Here is a 17807-nt window from a genome sequence, read left to right on the forward strand (position 1 = left end):
TCACTCACTGCCTTTGTAGAAATCTTCACACTGACTCTAGCCACATTGCCTGCTGTAATTTTCTGTCCTATCCATGTAGGAGATGAGCTGTGGCCAGTTAACTCAAACCAGGAGTCTCGGAGCCTGAGTTCTACATGTTCTTAGAGAAAAGAGTCCTACTTGGCGTTATGTATAGAGTGTGGTGGAATATTATTTTAAGGTGTGTTATATTTGTTTATGCTGTGGAACATTTGTTTAATGATGCAAAGATGTGTTACATTCTTTTATGTTGCATTTGTTTAACTCTGTGAAGCTGTATTACTTTGCCTGTCTAAAACACTTGATGATCTAATAAAGAGCTGAATGGCCAATAGCATGGCAGGAGAAAGAATAGTTGGGCCTGGCAGGCAAAGAGAATAAATAGAAGGAGGAGCAAGGATAAGGAGAGGAGGACACAAGGGGCTAGTCAACTAGCCACACAGTCAGTCATGGAGTAAGAGTGAAAATAAGATACACAGAAGTTAAGGAAAGGTAAAAACCAAGAGGCAAAATGTAGACGGGATAATTTAAGTTAAGGAAAACTGGCAAGAAACAAGCCAACTAAGGCCGGGCATTTATAAGTAAGAATATGCCTCTGTGTGTGATTTATTTGAGATCTGGGTGGTGGGCCCCCAAAAGACCAAAGATCAAAGAGGCAAAAATCCAGAAAGAGTAAGAAAGCCAACAACAGTAGAGATTTGTAATAGTTGTGACATTTATTAATTTGGTGCATTTCATATCAGGTAATGTGGTGAGTACACAATCCCAGTCAACCCATGGTAGCTCTATGAGGGAAATATATAATTTATCCTGACTGACAAGGAAACAGAAGTGAGGACCTAAGAAAATGGTGATTGGCAGAACAAATTCAATTCTGACTGGTCCCAATGCTATCTCGTGCACTCAATGGGGCAGCATGAGAAGAAAAGGGCCAACTTGGAGCTCTGCTGAGCCTTGAGTGTTGAAGTGGCAGGTTTCAGTACACAAACCCAAAAGAAAAAAAACAACAACATTTTTTTAATAGTTTTTTTTTTTTTTTTTTGTCTGATCTCCCATCTGTGAGGACGGATGAAAAGAAAAATCTCCAGGAGTTACACTGTCATTCTAGAGAGGATCTAGAATGGTTCCTACTGTGAAGTGCTCAGAAAATTGGATTGTTTTCACTAGTTCCATGTCTTTTCTGTTTCCCTCCATTCTTCCTTCTCTTTCTTTTCTCTCTTTCTACACCCCTGCCCTTCCTTCAATCCACTTGGTCTCTCTCCCCAGCTCCCCTTCTCTCTCCCTTCCTCCCCACCCCTCACCACTTCTCTTCACTCATCTCCTCTGTTCTTGAACATCCGCTTTATCAGGTGGAGATAGTTCCTTGGTTTTCATCTTCTTGGAGGCAGGCTTTGTCCTCCCACGGATATTATCACAGGTCTTTGTTGAAAAACCGAGTTGGTTTCTCTGAGTTTTTAAAATGGCTTCCAGGACGCTCACATGATCGATACGGTACATTTGAGTCAACTGTAATGTTATCACTTTCACTGCTGTATTACTTACCTGTGACTGTGACTCTCAGGGGACAAACACGTTTGAATGCGTTGCCATTTTACAACATGTGTTGGTTGTACCAGTTTATGGGCTCATAACAAAATTTTCAGAAAATGCAGCTTCTAATGACATTTGTAATTTCATTTCCTGTGGGGCAAGAGACAGGCACAGCTTGCTCTGTCCTCAGCTTCAGAGACACTCATCGGTTGTACTCACCACTTTAGCACGGCCTGCGGTCCTTTCAAGGCTCAGCTAAGGGTGCTGTGCCCAAGTTCTGTGACATGGTTGGTGGAGGGACTCAGCTTTCCGGGTTCCTGGCTTCAGACTGCTATTAGTTCCTAGCCATGCAATACTTCCCTCTGTGCAGTATAACATGGCAGCTTTCTTCCATACAGAGAGTAAGCAAGAAGTGCTAGCAAGATGGAAATTATGACCCTCTGTAACCCAAGTTTGGTAGTGATACATGGTTATGTTTGCCACATTTTACTGTTAAAGTTAAGCTCCCAGGTCCAGGCTCTACTCAGTAGGAGATTTTGTGCTTTTATGAATGTCACTGCAACCCTCCCTGCTACAGTCACCTGCTCAGTAGGTGACAATACTTTAAGAAACTCCCAAAGTAGCAAGTTCCCTTTAGCTGATGAAAGCAGGATGAAGGGGAATCAGGAGCCACAAGTTTCTACCCACGTGTCCAGTCCTCTGCCTGAGGGTATCACAGTTACCACTTTGTTTGATTTTCATGAACTTCTTGTGGCATATTTGTGGCAGAAGGCAATTTTCCTTCAATATTCATGTTCTAGTCTTAGTAACATGATTATTTTTGCCACCTTAAGATTGTATTTCCCAATCCCTCTTGTAGCAGCGATTGGGAAATACATGCTAAAGTTCTGACCAATTCAGTCTAGACCTCAGTGTCATGTAGTAGCTTCCAATAACTCTCCCTAACAGGATACTGGGAAGTGGCTTTCCCTCCTCTTTATACCTCCTTCATCCTTCTATTTGGAATATAAATCCTGGACTGTGATGTTGAAACCATGCAAGTTAAATTAGAAGGACTAGATGTTCAAATGTGGTGTGAGCCCAGCATCCTTTTGCCTCTTGTCAATTTGGGGCTTATTTAAATGAGTGCTGTTAGGTATCCAGGTATCAGCAGGCTTGGAAGTCACTGAGGATGGGCCTCTTCATAGTCAACAGCTTATAAAAGCAAAAATGAAAATGTAGGACTCTGTTTACTGGTCAAAAGAATGGACTATAATAGGGCTGGAGAGGTAGCCGTTTAAGCCTTAAGAGTGTGTGGAGTTCTTTCAGAGAACTTAGAGTCAAACTCAGTTCCCAGCACCCACTTGGGGTAGCTTACACAACCACCTATAACTCTAGTTTCAGGGGCTCTGACACTGTTTCCTGGTATCTGAGATCACTCATGTGCATGCTCCCTCCCCCCACATACACACAGTTAAAAATAAATGAATATATATATATATATATATATATATATATATATATATATATATATATATTGAGAATGGAATATGAGAATATGAGTATTTTTCTCTGTCCTTGGATAGAGACATGACATTCTGAATTGCCCAAAAGATCACTGGTAGATAAACATCTAAAACTCTGATTACTATTTAGCAGAAGGCTTTTGGTACAAAACAAGTCATACCTCTGGCCATTGCTCACTTCCACCCCTTGTGAGTATTTAACTTTATTCTGTAATAAATTCTTCCTATATTCTACTCATGCTTTGGGTATCTCACTGAATTCTTTTGGTGTAGGCTGCAGAGCTGGATCATTAAAGAGAGTCCAGAGCAAGCTCCCCATGCTATTGTTAGTTGAACTTACTTTCATTGCCAACCATGCCTAGTGTTTCTTAGTTCAGAATGTAGTGTCTGGAAGTGGGATGCTAGATGTAGAAAAAACCAAGATATGTGTTCTTATCTTAACACAGGGTTGGCAAGCTTGTAGGCCAGATAAATGTAGAGAATGTGAAACAGAAACTGGTCAAGCAGTTTAGAGCAAGGAACCAAGAAGCATGGTTCCATTCTTGTCCTTGGCTAGAAGCTGAAAATGTCCTTGGTTCTGCCCTGGAGTTCCAGAAGGGAGCTCTGGTTTCTTACCTCTCATTTCCTAAGTGAGAAGCCCTGCCTGGGAACTATGTTCACAGGCCCATGACTGTACTCCGGTCCTGATGCTCATTCATTCTGGTGAATAGCTTTGAAACTGGATCTCTGAAGTTTCACGGTTAAAATGAGTTATGTATATTCCCCCAATTTTAGCCAGATTCTTAGGTGATGTTACGGTCTCAGGTCTTGAGGGGGTAGAAAGCCAGACAGGCATTCTGGAGCTTGAAAGCTATTAGGAAAAGACACTTCTTGAGGTCAACTTTGGCTTAGAACTCCTTTTCCCCTGTAACACTAGAAAAGGAAGCCCCTCTTTAGGATTTAAATTACCATATGGATCTGGGTTTGGTAGGGGCCCAATAAGGCAAAACTACTTCAGTCTGGTCAACAGAATTCAGATTCTAGCTCTGGCCCAGGGGAGATTGACATTCTCGGCTACTCAAAGTGTTCCATAGTGTTGTCTCCTCCTTTTAAAGAGATAATCTAGTTGGGGTTGTTAACCACATGACCAGGAGCCCACCCCTAGGAAAACTGGTTCATCTGAAGACATGCTAAGGGGGGTGGGGTGGGGTGGGGACTAATTATCCTCTGTATGAGATAATGCACTTATCCTTCCTGAAGCCTTCTCCTGGTGCAGACACTTGGAGTGCTTCCGTGAGGGTGAACTATGGAGCCTGTCCGGTTTTCTGAGACCTAACTTGGCAAAGTGTAACTTCTCTCTTTCTCTTTTCTCTCAGATACTGCCCCAAATCCTAAGCACACTTTCCCTGGCACTCCGGGTTTTCTCAGTCTTCCTCTGAGGCCCCCTCTCCTGTCATGTGGCGGCACACCGACCTCCAAAGATGACGCGCCCGTGTTCTTGAACCAACTCAGAAGCCGTGACTTTTGCTCTTCTTTCCCTCCATCTTCCTTCTCCCGGCATTCGCTGAGATTTACAGCTTCCCTGTCCTGTTGCTTTCTCTAAAACTCTAACCGTTGTCCCCGAGCCTCCTTCCGAGTAAGTCCACTTCTAGACTCTTTCATTCAGGAGACTAAAAGCTTCAATTTCCTCAGTAACAACAGGAAAACATTTTAGGCTTTGCTGTTCCTGTATGATCATACAGCCACAAATTCTTGCTTTTTATTTTTTTCCCTAAACAGCTTTTTTTTTTCTTCTTTTTAAAAAAAGAAAAAAAAAAAAGAAGAGGAAAAGAAAACATTCTTCACTAAGCCCTTTACAAACGGGAACCATTTTTAGCTCAGGGATCAACAAATAGGATTTGTTCCCAGAGGACAATTTCCTGATGAATTTTTCCTTTTCACTAAGGATTAGCAGATGGCCCCAGGCAAACGTTGACTTCTGTGCACACTAACCTGCCTGAGGTCTCTTTCTCTCTATTTTGGTTTCTGGGTATTTCTTTCACTTTCTTGGTTGACTGAAAAAGGACATAGACTCTCAGAGGTCACACCGTGAGGTAATGACATACACGTGGAGAGCTGAGAGCTAACCAAGAACACATGGTAACTACGAGCCGTTTATATTCGGGTGCGTCCTGAAAAAATGGAAGTTTAGTTTTCAGGAAAGAAAAACATTAGCAAGCCATGTTGATAATTTCTAAAACTTTATTATGGAACTGAAAAACTCAATTAAAGTCATATCACCATCCTGAAACCCCACAAATTGCATCATTTCTCATTTCATTTGATTTATGATTCTAAGGTGACCAGTATATTTGTATTTTCCAAAGCAATGATCATTTTCCCAATAAGAGAATAATACAATTTTACTATATTACTTGGATCATTTAGCTCTATAAAACATTGTACTCAAAGTACAAAAATAAGTGCTATATGCACATTCTTTAATACTGTTTTTTTTTGTTATATTTCTTTTGGTACTCTAGATAAATCCATATAAATAACAAGAAAATGAAAAGAAGCAAGAGATTTTTAACACCTGGAAACTGGAAGTACAGTTTGCTTAAAGCTTCCTTCTCATTAAAAGATAAGAGATAATAATATCTGACTATATTGCAGCCACAAAAATTAGTTTAAAGAAAGAGATTTCTGCATGAGAATGGCACTAAAAATACCAGTGATTAAATATTTAACCCAAGTTAATGATGACCGATTTAAATAGACATGTTTGCAGTTTGAGCTCCCAAATACGTCCTAGGAATTATAGTGGAAAACATATTTTAAAATTGTGTATCAGCAAAAGGTATGAAGACCGCACTACAAATCATTTACTGCCAAAACATGGAGATATGGCTTGTTAAATAAAGTTTTGAATGTTATAAACACAAGCATACTTAGAAAACAGAAATGCTTAATGACCCAAATGTTTTCAAGTAAATAAGCCTGGTGCCGACTGATCAGCACCTTAGATCACTGTGCACGTTTCTTACAGCCAGAGTTAAAAGTTTTCCAGAAACTAAACCTTTGTCTTCTACCTTTGTGTAGTTCTTGATATTTTTCTGGGGAGAAATACTTGAAAACTCACTTAACTAAAAAAAAAAAAAAAAAAAAAAAAAAAAAAAAAAAAAAAAATCATCGCTCATGTTGGGTAGGAGTGCCGGAAACATAAAGGTTCAGGGTAGAATTGGTTTATTTTGGAGATTCTGATTCAAGCGTAAAGCTACCAGCGGACCCAGTCATGTTCAGTTTGGAAAGTGTACAGCGTGCCTGGCCTGGATTCTGTGCCCACTGCAGAGAGGAGGAGAAACACGCGTGTTTGCATTCCTTGTTTCTGGAGAAAGGGTGGGTGCATAGTAACAAAGACACATTCGGTCGTGAATGAAGAGGTGGGCCAATCAGTACAGCCTGTAAAATTCTCACCATTAGTAAAAGCGATGAACGGAGGGCGAGAATTTCATGAAACGGAACATAGCCAGTAGACGCTATTTTCCATTAAAAAGTGATGAAAGCCTTCTATAGAAGAAGGGGGGAGAGTTTGGGTGAGGAAGCTGGAGAGAGACAGGAAGAGTGACGTTAAACGCAAAGGAAATTGTGTTTGGGAACATTCGGGAAACAGAAGGGAAAAGGCAAAATGGAGACATTTACACGAGACATTCTTTCTAGTTTGAGGTGTAACTAGCTTAATTGAAGGAAAGGGAACCAGCAAAAGCTCCGAGACTCTTCTGGTGCTCTGGGAATCTTGGGAGAGTAAGCAAACATTCCCAAGAGCATCTTTTATCTTGTTCCCCGTCCAGTCTGGCCTAGATGGTCCTGGTTCCGTTCCGCCAAAGGAAGGTGGGACTCAGTTCCACAGCCCAGGGAGAGTGAGAGGAAAATGGGGCTCAGACAAGCTGGTGAGAGGGACCCCAGAGGGAGGGTGGCTCTCAGAGGACTTGGCAGAAAGGTGATACATTCCTTCAGTTCACTGTGGTCCTGTACCAATCAGCGGCTGAGCCAGTTAATTCCAGCTGAACCTGAACTCAGAAGAACAGGAAGTCACAGTCTAAAGACTACAAAACCAAACCAAGAGAGCAACCTCAAAGCCTAAGTGGGGGAGGGTGTTGCCCTAGGGAGATATCTGAGATTAAGAGGGAGGCACTGTTGGACTGGAGAGATGGCTCAGTGGCTAAGAGCACTGACTGCTTCTTGAGAAGACCAAGGTTCAATTCCCAGCACCCACATGGCAACTCATAACTGTCTGTAACTCCAAGATCTCACTCCCTCACACAGACATACGAGCCGGCAAAACACACCGATGCACATAAAATAAAAGTGAATTATTTAATTCAGTCTCCAAAACGATTGACATTTCCCTGGATTTGATTGGAATCCGGCCTGATTTTAGATTCTAGAATTCCATGAAGGAGTTGACAATATTTTCTGTACCTTTGTGTTTGTTTGCCCTTGAGTTCTACAGACTTTCACAAGGGCCACTTTTTCTTCTTTTTTAAAAGGGGAATTCTAGTGCTATGTCTCCTAAATCAACAATAAAACGAGAGTAGTGATTGTATTCAGTGCTGGATTTTGACTTTCTGTTTTGAATACACATAATCTGTATCAAAGTGTCACATCCTTATAACCTCCATTTCTGGCTATAGAACTCCCCCTCCCCCCCACTATCAGGTGTTCTGAATACTCAGGAACATTTTGGCAAGTAACACTTTTACTGAACTCTGAAGAGATGGTCTCTAAGCAAGCACGATGGGTATCTTTCCTGGAATAGTTTCACTATAAAAGGATTCAGTCATGGTAAGGGCTCCTACACACACTGAAAGAAGATCAGAAGAAGAGAAGGACAATGATTCTTGGTCGATTTAATATGAACTGGGTAGAGAATTCAAAGCTAACCTAAACTTAATATAACTGTTTGGAGCTGGTTGTGGCATTGTGTATCAACAATCCCAGCACAGGGGTGCCAGAGAAAGGAGAACCACAAGTTTGAGGCCAGCCTGGACTACAGAGTGAGAAAAACAAAACACGTTCACTTTTGTCTTTGAAAGGACTTTTTGGCCAATTTTTGATTATGACAGTATGATAGTATGACTGATTTACTTTACCAGTGTTTGAGTTCAGCAAAATGAGTCTGAGATGAAAGCAAACAGTATGGACAAGTCAGGATTTCCAGACAAGAAAACGTCATTTTTCACTCCAATACTCAGTGCTGGCATGGTTTCTGTGATCCGGGCGGCCTTGGGCAGGGTAGGAATTTTGAAGAAAAACAGTGGCTTAAGGTGTTGAATAAATACAGGGCTTAGATCTGTCTCAAGCGTATTTGAAACACATCGTATTGATGTCTAGGAAGTCCCCAGAGGTTGCAGGAACAGGAAGATGCTCATCTCTGACAGATTGAGGGGAGAGACTTTTCACACCAAAAATGATAATGGAACCTTCAACATTTCAGACAGTTTTCACAAGCTCAGGTCTGGGATTATCCTACATTGTAGACGATGGTGAATACCTCTTATGAAGCCTCCTGCTTTTTTATGGTCTCTTTTGATTTTGTGAGTGGTGAAGCAGCTGTGAGCCAGTAACTGAGACAGGGGGTTTACTGTCTGTGCCTTGCTATTGACTGCCTAGCTCTGCCTGGCCCCAGCTCCTGGTACGAAGAGAGCTTACACCAATTTGTTAGGGTTTTATCACTTTCCCAAGACACTCAGGATCCTTGGAAGAACAACTTTTGCTGTCAGTGGTTCTTCAGATTTCTTTTAAGCTAAAGGCTCCTTAACATTTGCTTTTGTTGAAGAATACTATTCACTTTTCATGAGTAATACAATGAGTAAGTCACATAGTCTCAGGAAAGGCCTTGCCTTGGGGAAGGAATGGCTTACGATCACGAGAGATCTAGTTAGAGGTTTGTATCTTCTACTGAGCATTCTGTGAGTCTTATTCTTAGAAGAAAAGGATTTTCAGAAGGCTCCATATGCATCTCCTCGGGTAGTCACTGCAAAAGTAGGGTAGACCTCATAGGTTGTATATGCCGCTAAATCTTGTCCAAGCGTCACTGCTTGCTTGAGCTGGGCTGCAGACACAGGGGCAGTGGCACTGGGGACAGCATATCCTGGAGGAGGAGGAGGAGGCAGAGAATATTTCATGAAAAGAATTCAGATTTTTCCCCTTTTGGGTACATTGTTTTAGCAATATGAAGAATTAGCATGTTGCTTGAAACAAATGATATGTCTGATGAAAGTGTGCTCTGAGCAGACGCAGTATATGGACCCAGTTGTGTAGAATAGCATTGGTGGTTTTTGTTTGTTTTTTTTGGGGGTTTGGTTTTGCTTTTTTAGGTTTTTGACCTTAAAAGGGGTCTTTTTTTTTGTAGCCCTTGCTAGCTGTCCTGGAACTCTCATGTCGACCAGGCTGGGTCTGGAGCACATAGAGATCCTCCTGCCTCTGCCTCTTGAGTGCTGGGATTAAAGGCAAACACCAGCTGGAATAAAATTGGAAGATTGAAGATGACATTCTCCAGAGGGAATCAACTTCCCTGTGTCAGGCTTACTTCACATCAGCAAATAGAGATGTCGGAGAGAGGATCCAAAAAACAGAAAGGTGCCATATGTTGCTGGCTAGCACTACAGAACTTGCCCAGGGATGTATATACAGGAATGTAGACGTGAGGCAAGCTGTTGAGGTGTTAGCAGGGCATAGTAATGGTGGGGTCTATGGGTCTGGTTCTGCTGAACACTACACTGGCCGAAAAACCTAAAATATTAAAAATGTCAGGGCATGGTGGTTCATGCCTTTAATCCCAATATGCCGGGGAAGTAGGGACAATGGCAGGAGAATCTCGGTGAGTTTGAGGTCAGCCTGGTCTGCCACAGGGACTTCCAGACAGCCAGGGCTACAGAGAGAGACCCTGTTTCAAATAAATAAACCAATAAATAAACTGCTTTCACACAAGATGAATAACTAGAGACAGAGTATTCTAGTAGAGGAGATGCTGTACTGTTTTTAGAGTGGCTTAATTATCACCTTAAAAACAAGTAATTTTTAAAAAAAGATTTTTTTTGTCAAAAAATGCAATCTGGTTTATTTTTATCTATTACAAATGCAAAAAAGATCCCTCATCACATGAACCCTGAGAATTACACTTTCGGTTTTCTCTAGAAAAGTAACACGAATTACACTATAAAAAGTCTTTGAAATTGGCACAAAACGCTGTTGTAACGATATAACACCAGTTTTAAAAGTTCAGTAACTAATAGATTGTATGGATACATGGAGAACTGTAAAGGCTATCTCATTTGACTAATGAAAAAGATACCTTTTCTTTCTGGTTTTTGGATGAAAGCTAAGCATGCTTTCCCTGGCACTCTGGACTTTCTCACTCTTTTTCTGAAGAAGTACCACACAATTCCTTTGCTGTGTGGCTATTTGTGGCTTACTTTCCTTCATCCCCATTTCCCTCCTGAAAGCTGCCGAGATTTACAGCTTGCTTACCTGTTGTCTGTCTATCTATCTGTCTGTCTGTCTATCTATCTATCTATCTATCTATCTATCTATCTATCTATCTATCTATGTATCTAAACCTCTAATGTAACTGTCCTCAAGCTTTCCTTTGAACCCATTTCTAAATTCTTATATTAAACAGACTAAGAACCTTAAAGGGAATCTCAATTTCTTTGGTAACACTAGGTTCAGTGAAAGACTCTGTCTCAAGGGACGAGATAGAGGGGTTGGAGAGATGGCTCCGTGGTTGGATGCATACTGCACGCACGCGGGTCAGACTTTGATTTGCAGCACTCATGTTGGGTGCCCAAGTGCCTGCAACCCCAGCTTCAGTGGCTCTAACACTCTGGCCTCTTCAGGAACCTGAACTCATGGACACACACACACACACACACACACACACACACACACACACACATAAAAGTAAATCTTTATTTAAAAAAAAAAAAAGAAGTGGAATGTGATAGAGGAAAGCAGCTGACCCTGACTTCTGGCCTCCATACACACTTGCATGCAAACAAACATATATATATACACACACACACACATTACATATATAAACAAACACATATATATTATACATACACGCACACATTTGCATGCACATACAGGCATACAGACACAAACAAAACACAAAAAGTAGAAACAAACTCCAAACAGCTACTAAAGGTTTGCTGATAGTGGCCAACTTGCTTAATTTTAGAAGTCCCAGGATTCTATATCTGTAATATAAAGGGATTATGTTCTCACACAACTGCAAAGTGCCATGGGGTGTCACTGGGGGAACATAAAGCTTTCTGAGCACTTTAGTGAGTACCCAGCTCATAGCAAGAGCTCAGTTAAATACCAATTAATACTAGTACCAAAGTCTCTTAATAAGAGGGAAAAAAACAAAGACAAAAACAAAAAACCACTCCAAATTGACCGGGACTCAGGGGTGTTGGCTCATTCAAGGTCACCCAGCTGCTTAAAGCAGAGGCAGGTGGGAACCAGCTTTGGCTGCTCTGGCTCAGTTTCCCTATCTCTTTTCTGTGGACACATGGTGCAAGTCAGAATTAGTGTAGGTGAGGTTCCTACCAAGGAGGGATCCCCACTCATTCCGTAGCCTGCAGTGTCTGCCACAACTGATGCCCCTGCCCAGTACCTGGGAACACAGTGGCGGGTGTGACTGTGCCCGCTGCAGACCCAGTGTCACCTCCTTCTGTGGGGATGCCGAGGGTCTGTAGAGTGTGCTCTGCAGCGTACGTCTTCGCTTCATCCACATAGGCGCTTAGCTTCGGAGGTGTGAAAGGCTGGCTGGAAAACACAGTCAGCCATTGTTATTTTTATTATTACAGGTAATTATTCAGAAACCTGAGTACCTAGTCAAGTGAAAAACCAAGGCAATTTTAACTTTTAAAGATGATTGCATGTTGAGAGTCTATGTTGCTTTCCCCCTCTGTTTGCCATAAAAAGCTTCTACACATACACATACACGGGGATATTTGTGAATTGATCTAGCCCCTTGGTAGCCGATGATATTCCTGGGGAACATATGTAATTTTTACTATACAACTCTTCTAAGGTATGTGTGCTCCCTAAAATATATAAATGCAGCCTGGAGGTGAAATCCACTAACAGATCAGATCTTTGATATAAAATTGAAAAGGTGGCTCAGAAGGTTGTGTAGTAAACGGCCACGTCACGAGGGTCACTTGTGTGGACCCAAATGCGTCAGGAAGGAACTGTTAGAGCTCTTTGTTCCCCTTTGGTCTCTCGCTAGCCCCCGTGTCCCCTCAAGTCAGTTACTCACTCTATGAAACTTTGGGGCTTTTAGATGCCATCTAACAGCTGGCGCATACATCCCAGCTCAGCATTTTGCTATTTCATTTAATTACAAAGGAGCAGGTAGCAGACTTGAGTATGCTATTTGAGTGATGATCGAATACACTTAACACACAGACTAATCTTATTCTAAAATGTCTATTACTAGGAGCTGGAAGAGGGTACGCACATTGCGGGATTCTGGCTGGCCAACGCTGGGATAGTTACTTTGTATAGGAATAACTGTCTTTGGTCCTGTCCAATGGCAGAATGCAGCTGGTACACTGGCTGTCCCCAGTTATTTTTCTGACAGATTTCTTCTAGTATCTGCAAGAGTTAAAAAAAAAATGATTTCTTCCCCAAATGTCACATTTGCATCACTTCCCTAGCTCTTAGGCTCTGAGTTCTGAACTTCAGTTTCAATTAATAGAAGAGAAAAAATGCCACGTGACTTAACGACTCATAAAATTTAAGTTGAACTCAATCTGAACTCCACTTAAACTGCGAATGTCTATTATAGTTTATAAAATTATTTTCACACCATTCACTCCAATAGTTTTAGTTTAGGCCATTACACACACACACACACATACACACACACGTGCACACACACATGTGCACACACACATGTGCACACACACATGTGCACACACACATCACACATAACACACATTCACTATAAGCTTAATAATTCTTCATAATGTTTTGTGTACTTATTCCAGTTTTTAGGAAATTAGTGCTGTAGCACTGTGTAGGTGGATTTGCATATTATCTCCCCCCAACTGCCCCGCCCAGACCTTGTTCACAGTATCTTAGGAAAGTTGACCAGAGGAGATATTTTTACTTTGTGCCATCTGTCATAGGGTTTTTAACCTCATTTTTGGAAAGTTTTGAAAATGTTGTTTTCTTGATTTATTTTATTCATTTTTACTTTATACATATGAGTGTTTTGCTTGCATGTATATGCTTCACATGCATGGTACCCTCAGAGGCCAAAATATCTGGAACTGGAGTTACAAACAGCTGTGAGCCACTATATGGGTGTCAGGAACCAGACTTGTGTCCTCCACAAGAGCAGCAAGTGTTCTTAACCACTGAGTCGTCCTTTCATTCCTTGGGTCAGAATTTATTAATAAACACTAATAGGTATTCACAGTGGTGATTTCTTTAAAAAAATTTACTTGGCAATGTGCTCCTTTAAGCTACTTATGACAATCTGTTTTTATTATCCATCTGCATGTTTATTTACTGCTGTAATCACCCCAAACTGAATCTTTTCTCAAAAGATTCATGTTTTCTTTACCCTAAGGCCAGTTTTGGTGATGCTGAGGTTCTGATCCTCTGTTCACAAGCAGAGTCAGTATCTGTGTCTCACAGGACAAGAATGGTGCAACAGAACACTGCCCCCTGGCTCTCCGGAGCCCCTTAGCCTCTTAACATTGTTCTCATGTTAACCCAGCCGCTCTCTGTCATGACATTTTCCAGTTTATTAATTTGAAGATTGTGTTGATTTTTTTCCCATTATAAAAAAGCACTTGATGGATTTATTATCCATCTTCTATTGTTTATAAGGTGTGAGTGTGTTCTGAGGTTCCTGAGCAATAGTCACTTAGCTTTTGATAATAGACCACCTGTCTACTCATTTATGCCCATTGAGCAAATATATGAGCAGAGTGGCTTCTGCAGCTGCTGGCTGGGCAGGGCAGTTCTTGAACCCTATCTACTGATTGGAGATTCCTACTTCTGGGAGATATGGGGGTTAGTTTCCAGCCACAGTGGCTGGGGTGGTATGGTCTTTGATTTTTCAACTATAGCTGTAAAAATTCAAAGACAAATTAGACAAATTAGTTAAATACCTCTCATTATGGCCAACTTCTTACCTGCATTTAATGTATAAGCAGAGAGTTTTGCTCAGAATGACTATTTTCATCACGATACCTGGTTTCATTGTGATTATCTGTTTATGTGTCAGTATTATCCCACTGGGTTGCCATATGATTTATGATTACAAGGATTTTTATTATATTCATTTCTGCATCCCCAGTGTCTAGCACACATGGCACACCAGAGAAGCCCAATAAATATTATTTTTTATACAAATGGTTCTTGTTTACCACTGCAATGGACATTCTTCTGTTTATTTTTTTCTTAATGCCTGGGTAGAGTCTGAAGAAGCATTACTTAAAGGTACATGAAAGAAAAATATTGTCAATACCCCCTCTTTCATTCTCAGGTTGAGCTCTTAGATGTCATCTTTCCCCCTTGCTCACACTACTGAGACTATTTCTCTTAAGTTGTAGTTCTACCTTCCTCTTGAGGGCAGGGACATTTCCCTCAGGGTCCACAGACTCTAACTCTAGACATTCAGCAAAAGTGGCTTCAGAGGGAGTAGCACATGGTGCATACTAATGGGATAACCTGGGCTTACCAGGGATTGAGTCTGTTTTGCTTTAATATTCAAACATGGCATTTTGCTTTAATTTTCAAAAATTGGAACAACCTTTATAACTTTTGGTTTCCACTACTACTAAATGAAACACAGACGACTAAATGAAAGCAAATAGCAGTTACCATCATGACACTGCCCAATAAAAAGCATTGTAGAAGGTTTTATATAACTCATGGCATTTTATAGTTAAAGGTTTATCTAGATTCCATGGTGGAATGTCCTCTTTCTTTTTAGATTATAATACAATGATAGCATTTCTCCCTTCCCTTTCTTCCCTCCAAAGCCTTCCACATGCCCCTCCCTACTCTCCTTAAAATTCATGGCCTTTTTTTCCCCATTAATTGTTATTACATGTATATATGTACATATACATATATATTCCTAAATAACCTGTTCTGTCTGTATGATGTTACTTGTATGCATGTTTTCAGGGCTGACTGGCACTAGAAAACCAATTAGTGTTTTCTTCCCTGGGAAAGGCTACCTTTCTTGCTCCCAGTTTTACTCAGTTGCCTATAGTTCTTTGTGGAGGTTGTGGTCCAGGGGACTTTTCCCCATCCACTTTGGCATGTCCATTGTTGTTGTGGTTCTTTTAATGCCGTGTTCCCAAGAAAAGACCTAAACAGTCTACATAGTGTTCCCAGCTATGACTCCTCATCTCGTCTCTTTGGTGGCTGACCAACCTGCTTCACTAAGCGTTTGTTCTAAGCTGGGGTCTTCACTTCATTGTACTTTCATTGAAGATTTTAGTTGACCCTCTTTTTCAGTTTTCTCTGTTTGTTTGTTTTGCATTTTGGTGAATTGTGATGAAACAAAACAAAGGTCCTTTTAGTGCCAGAGTGGCATCCAGTCTCAGCAGCCCTCCTGATACATTAGGCTGAGTGTCACAGAACAGTAGCCCAAGTAAGCATCAGTGCAAATCATTTGGACGATGGTCCCTGGCCCAACTTAACCACCTCTGGAGTGATATTACCTACCTGAGGAGCAAGTTTAATTCCTTGTGGTTTTAAAGAGACAGGATTCATCGGGGTGAGTTCCATCCCAGGTAGAAGGTCATAGAGTTTGTCTTCCCGCTTGTCTCCTTTGACCTGGTAGCCGCGACCCAGGCCTGTGTATGCCAAATACCCACGGCCGCCCAGTCCTCTCACTCCCGCAGCCCCTACAGGGACATTCATGTAAATTTCTAGGAATGTAAGAAGGCATTAAACCGAATCAAACCACCAGAAAATCACCCTGAATCTTACTGTAATAGAAAAGTTAGCCCAAGTCACATTGATTATTGCCATGAGGATGGACAGATAACCAAAGATTCTCATGTAATGAAACTCAACATCAGGTAAAGCCCACTGTAGAATCTTAAAGCTCCTTGGGAAGAAAACAGTCCCTTCCAGGAGATTGATAAGTACACAAGCCATTTAAAATTTCACCAGAGAGAAAAGTATTTTAATTACCTTTTTGTCAATATTTTCTGGAGATTCACTAAGGTTCAGTATGAACTTATTAAAACATCCCAACATAATATGACCACCTGAATTATAGTTAGTCTGGTACAGAGACCATTACAGTGAATGTTGCTCCGCCAGTAAGCCAGAAGGAATTTGATTATCACAGCCCCAGAGCATCATCAGAAAAACATGTAGAAGGCATTTTTGTCTTTTTTAAGTTCACCATTCTCTCTGCTATGCGTTATCGATGTGGGGTTTACATTTCCATTGAGTTTCATACATAGATTCCTTTTGATTTTTGTTTTGCCATATTGCTACATTGATTTCCTATTGTTGACATAAAGGAATAAACTATTAAGTTGATCACTCTTTGCCCATAAATATTATTCATTGATTAGTTTTTTGTTAATGCTATGTATTATTTTCCCTTGGAATGGAGTTGGCTTTTTTTCCACATCACAACTGGTTGATAACATGTAAGATATATGGATTAATTAATGATGTATTATACATATGCATAATGTTTCAATGGCATAGCTTGTTATAATACATAGAAAGTATTTTGAATAAAACCTTGATCATTACTTTTACATTGCAAATTTGGTAGGGGTGATTGTATTGTGAATGTAGACTTTTAAGTCCATCAAAGAGGCCTTAAATTTCTCAATTCATTTTTCCCCGAAAAAGAATGCAACGCAGTAAGGTAATTGTTTCCACAGTAATCTGGATGGGCCTCTTCTAAGTTGCCCAAGAGTGGATTTCAGTACATCATTTATTCCTATTTTCCAGATTGCTGTCATATAGGGAAAAACAGGATTAGGATCCAGAGAGTGTTAGCCACAATGAAGAAAAACTGCAGTGGAGAATACCATATGGCAGAGGCAAACTAGCTACATTTATATATACATACATCTGTATGCACATTCATACATATACACGTATATAAATTTACTGAGCGCAGAAACCTACTCAAACAGAGAATCTGTGTAGGATTCAATCATGAAATACTTCCTGTCTGACAGTGAGATTGAGTTTGGTTTCTATTTTGAATTTATTTAGTTTCCTATATACTAAAGAAACATTAATTTCTTTAATAGTTTGGCTTTTTCAATGTTATCACACACACACAGCCAGATGTGGTGCACACCTGCCATTATAGTTCTCAGGAGGCAGAGGCAGACATTGTGAGTTCAAGACCAGCCTGAAACATATGGTAAGCCCTTGTCACCAACATATAGACAAACAAATGGAATAATAAAGGTATAACACACATATCTGGAAGAGTGTTCAGATGAGAGCGTCTCATATATATAACCATACAGATGTTAGTTAGTGATTGGCATACAAAGGTGGTGTCTATCAAGTACATATGTGCCTTCAAGTGATTTTGCTATTTGTGGTAGTTTCCATTGGACCATGCTTCTCTCCCTTAAAAGTTCTGTAATCAGTCTAATCAGGTACATATTAGTGCTAGATGGTAGTTTAATAGAGAGGAAGAAGCAATGGGTATGGTGCTAGGTTGTATTCTCGGTATATTTTATGGGTCCATGCAAGGAT

At 40.7% G+C, this 17807-nt stretch overlaps 1 protein-coding gene across 2 annotated transcripts in view; it reads right to left on the reverse strand.

Annotated features, from left to right (window-relative positions):
- Positions 1–7764: 7764 nt before the first annotated feature.
- Positions 7765–17807, reverse strand: part of A1cf (APOBEC1 complementation factor) — a 49423-nt gene continuing 39380 nt past the window's right edge. Inside the window, exons 8-11 of one of the 2 annotated variants that reach the window (XM_059247364.1) lie at positions 15783–15964; positions 12547–12683; positions 11698–11849; positions 7765–9165 (exon numbers count right to left, since the gene is read on the reverse strand). In XM_059247364.1, coding sequence (XP_059103347.1) covers positions 9014–9165; positions 11698–11849; positions 12547–12683; positions 15783–15964 — 623 coding nt within the window. In that variant the 3' untranslated portion in view covers positions 7765–9013. Of the gene's footprint in view, positions 9166–11697; positions 11850–12546; positions 12684–15782; positions 15989–17807 lie in introns of both variants that reach the window. The other variant, XM_059247357.1, reaches the window with a different exon arrangement.

This window comes from Peromyscus eremicus, chromosome 1, assembly GCF_949786415.1.
Source record: "Peromyscus eremicus chromosome 1, PerEre_H2_v1, whole genome shotgun sequence".
Lineage (NCBI taxonomy): Eukaryota > Metazoa > Chordata > Mammalia > Rodentia > Cricetidae > Peromyscus > Peromyscus eremicus.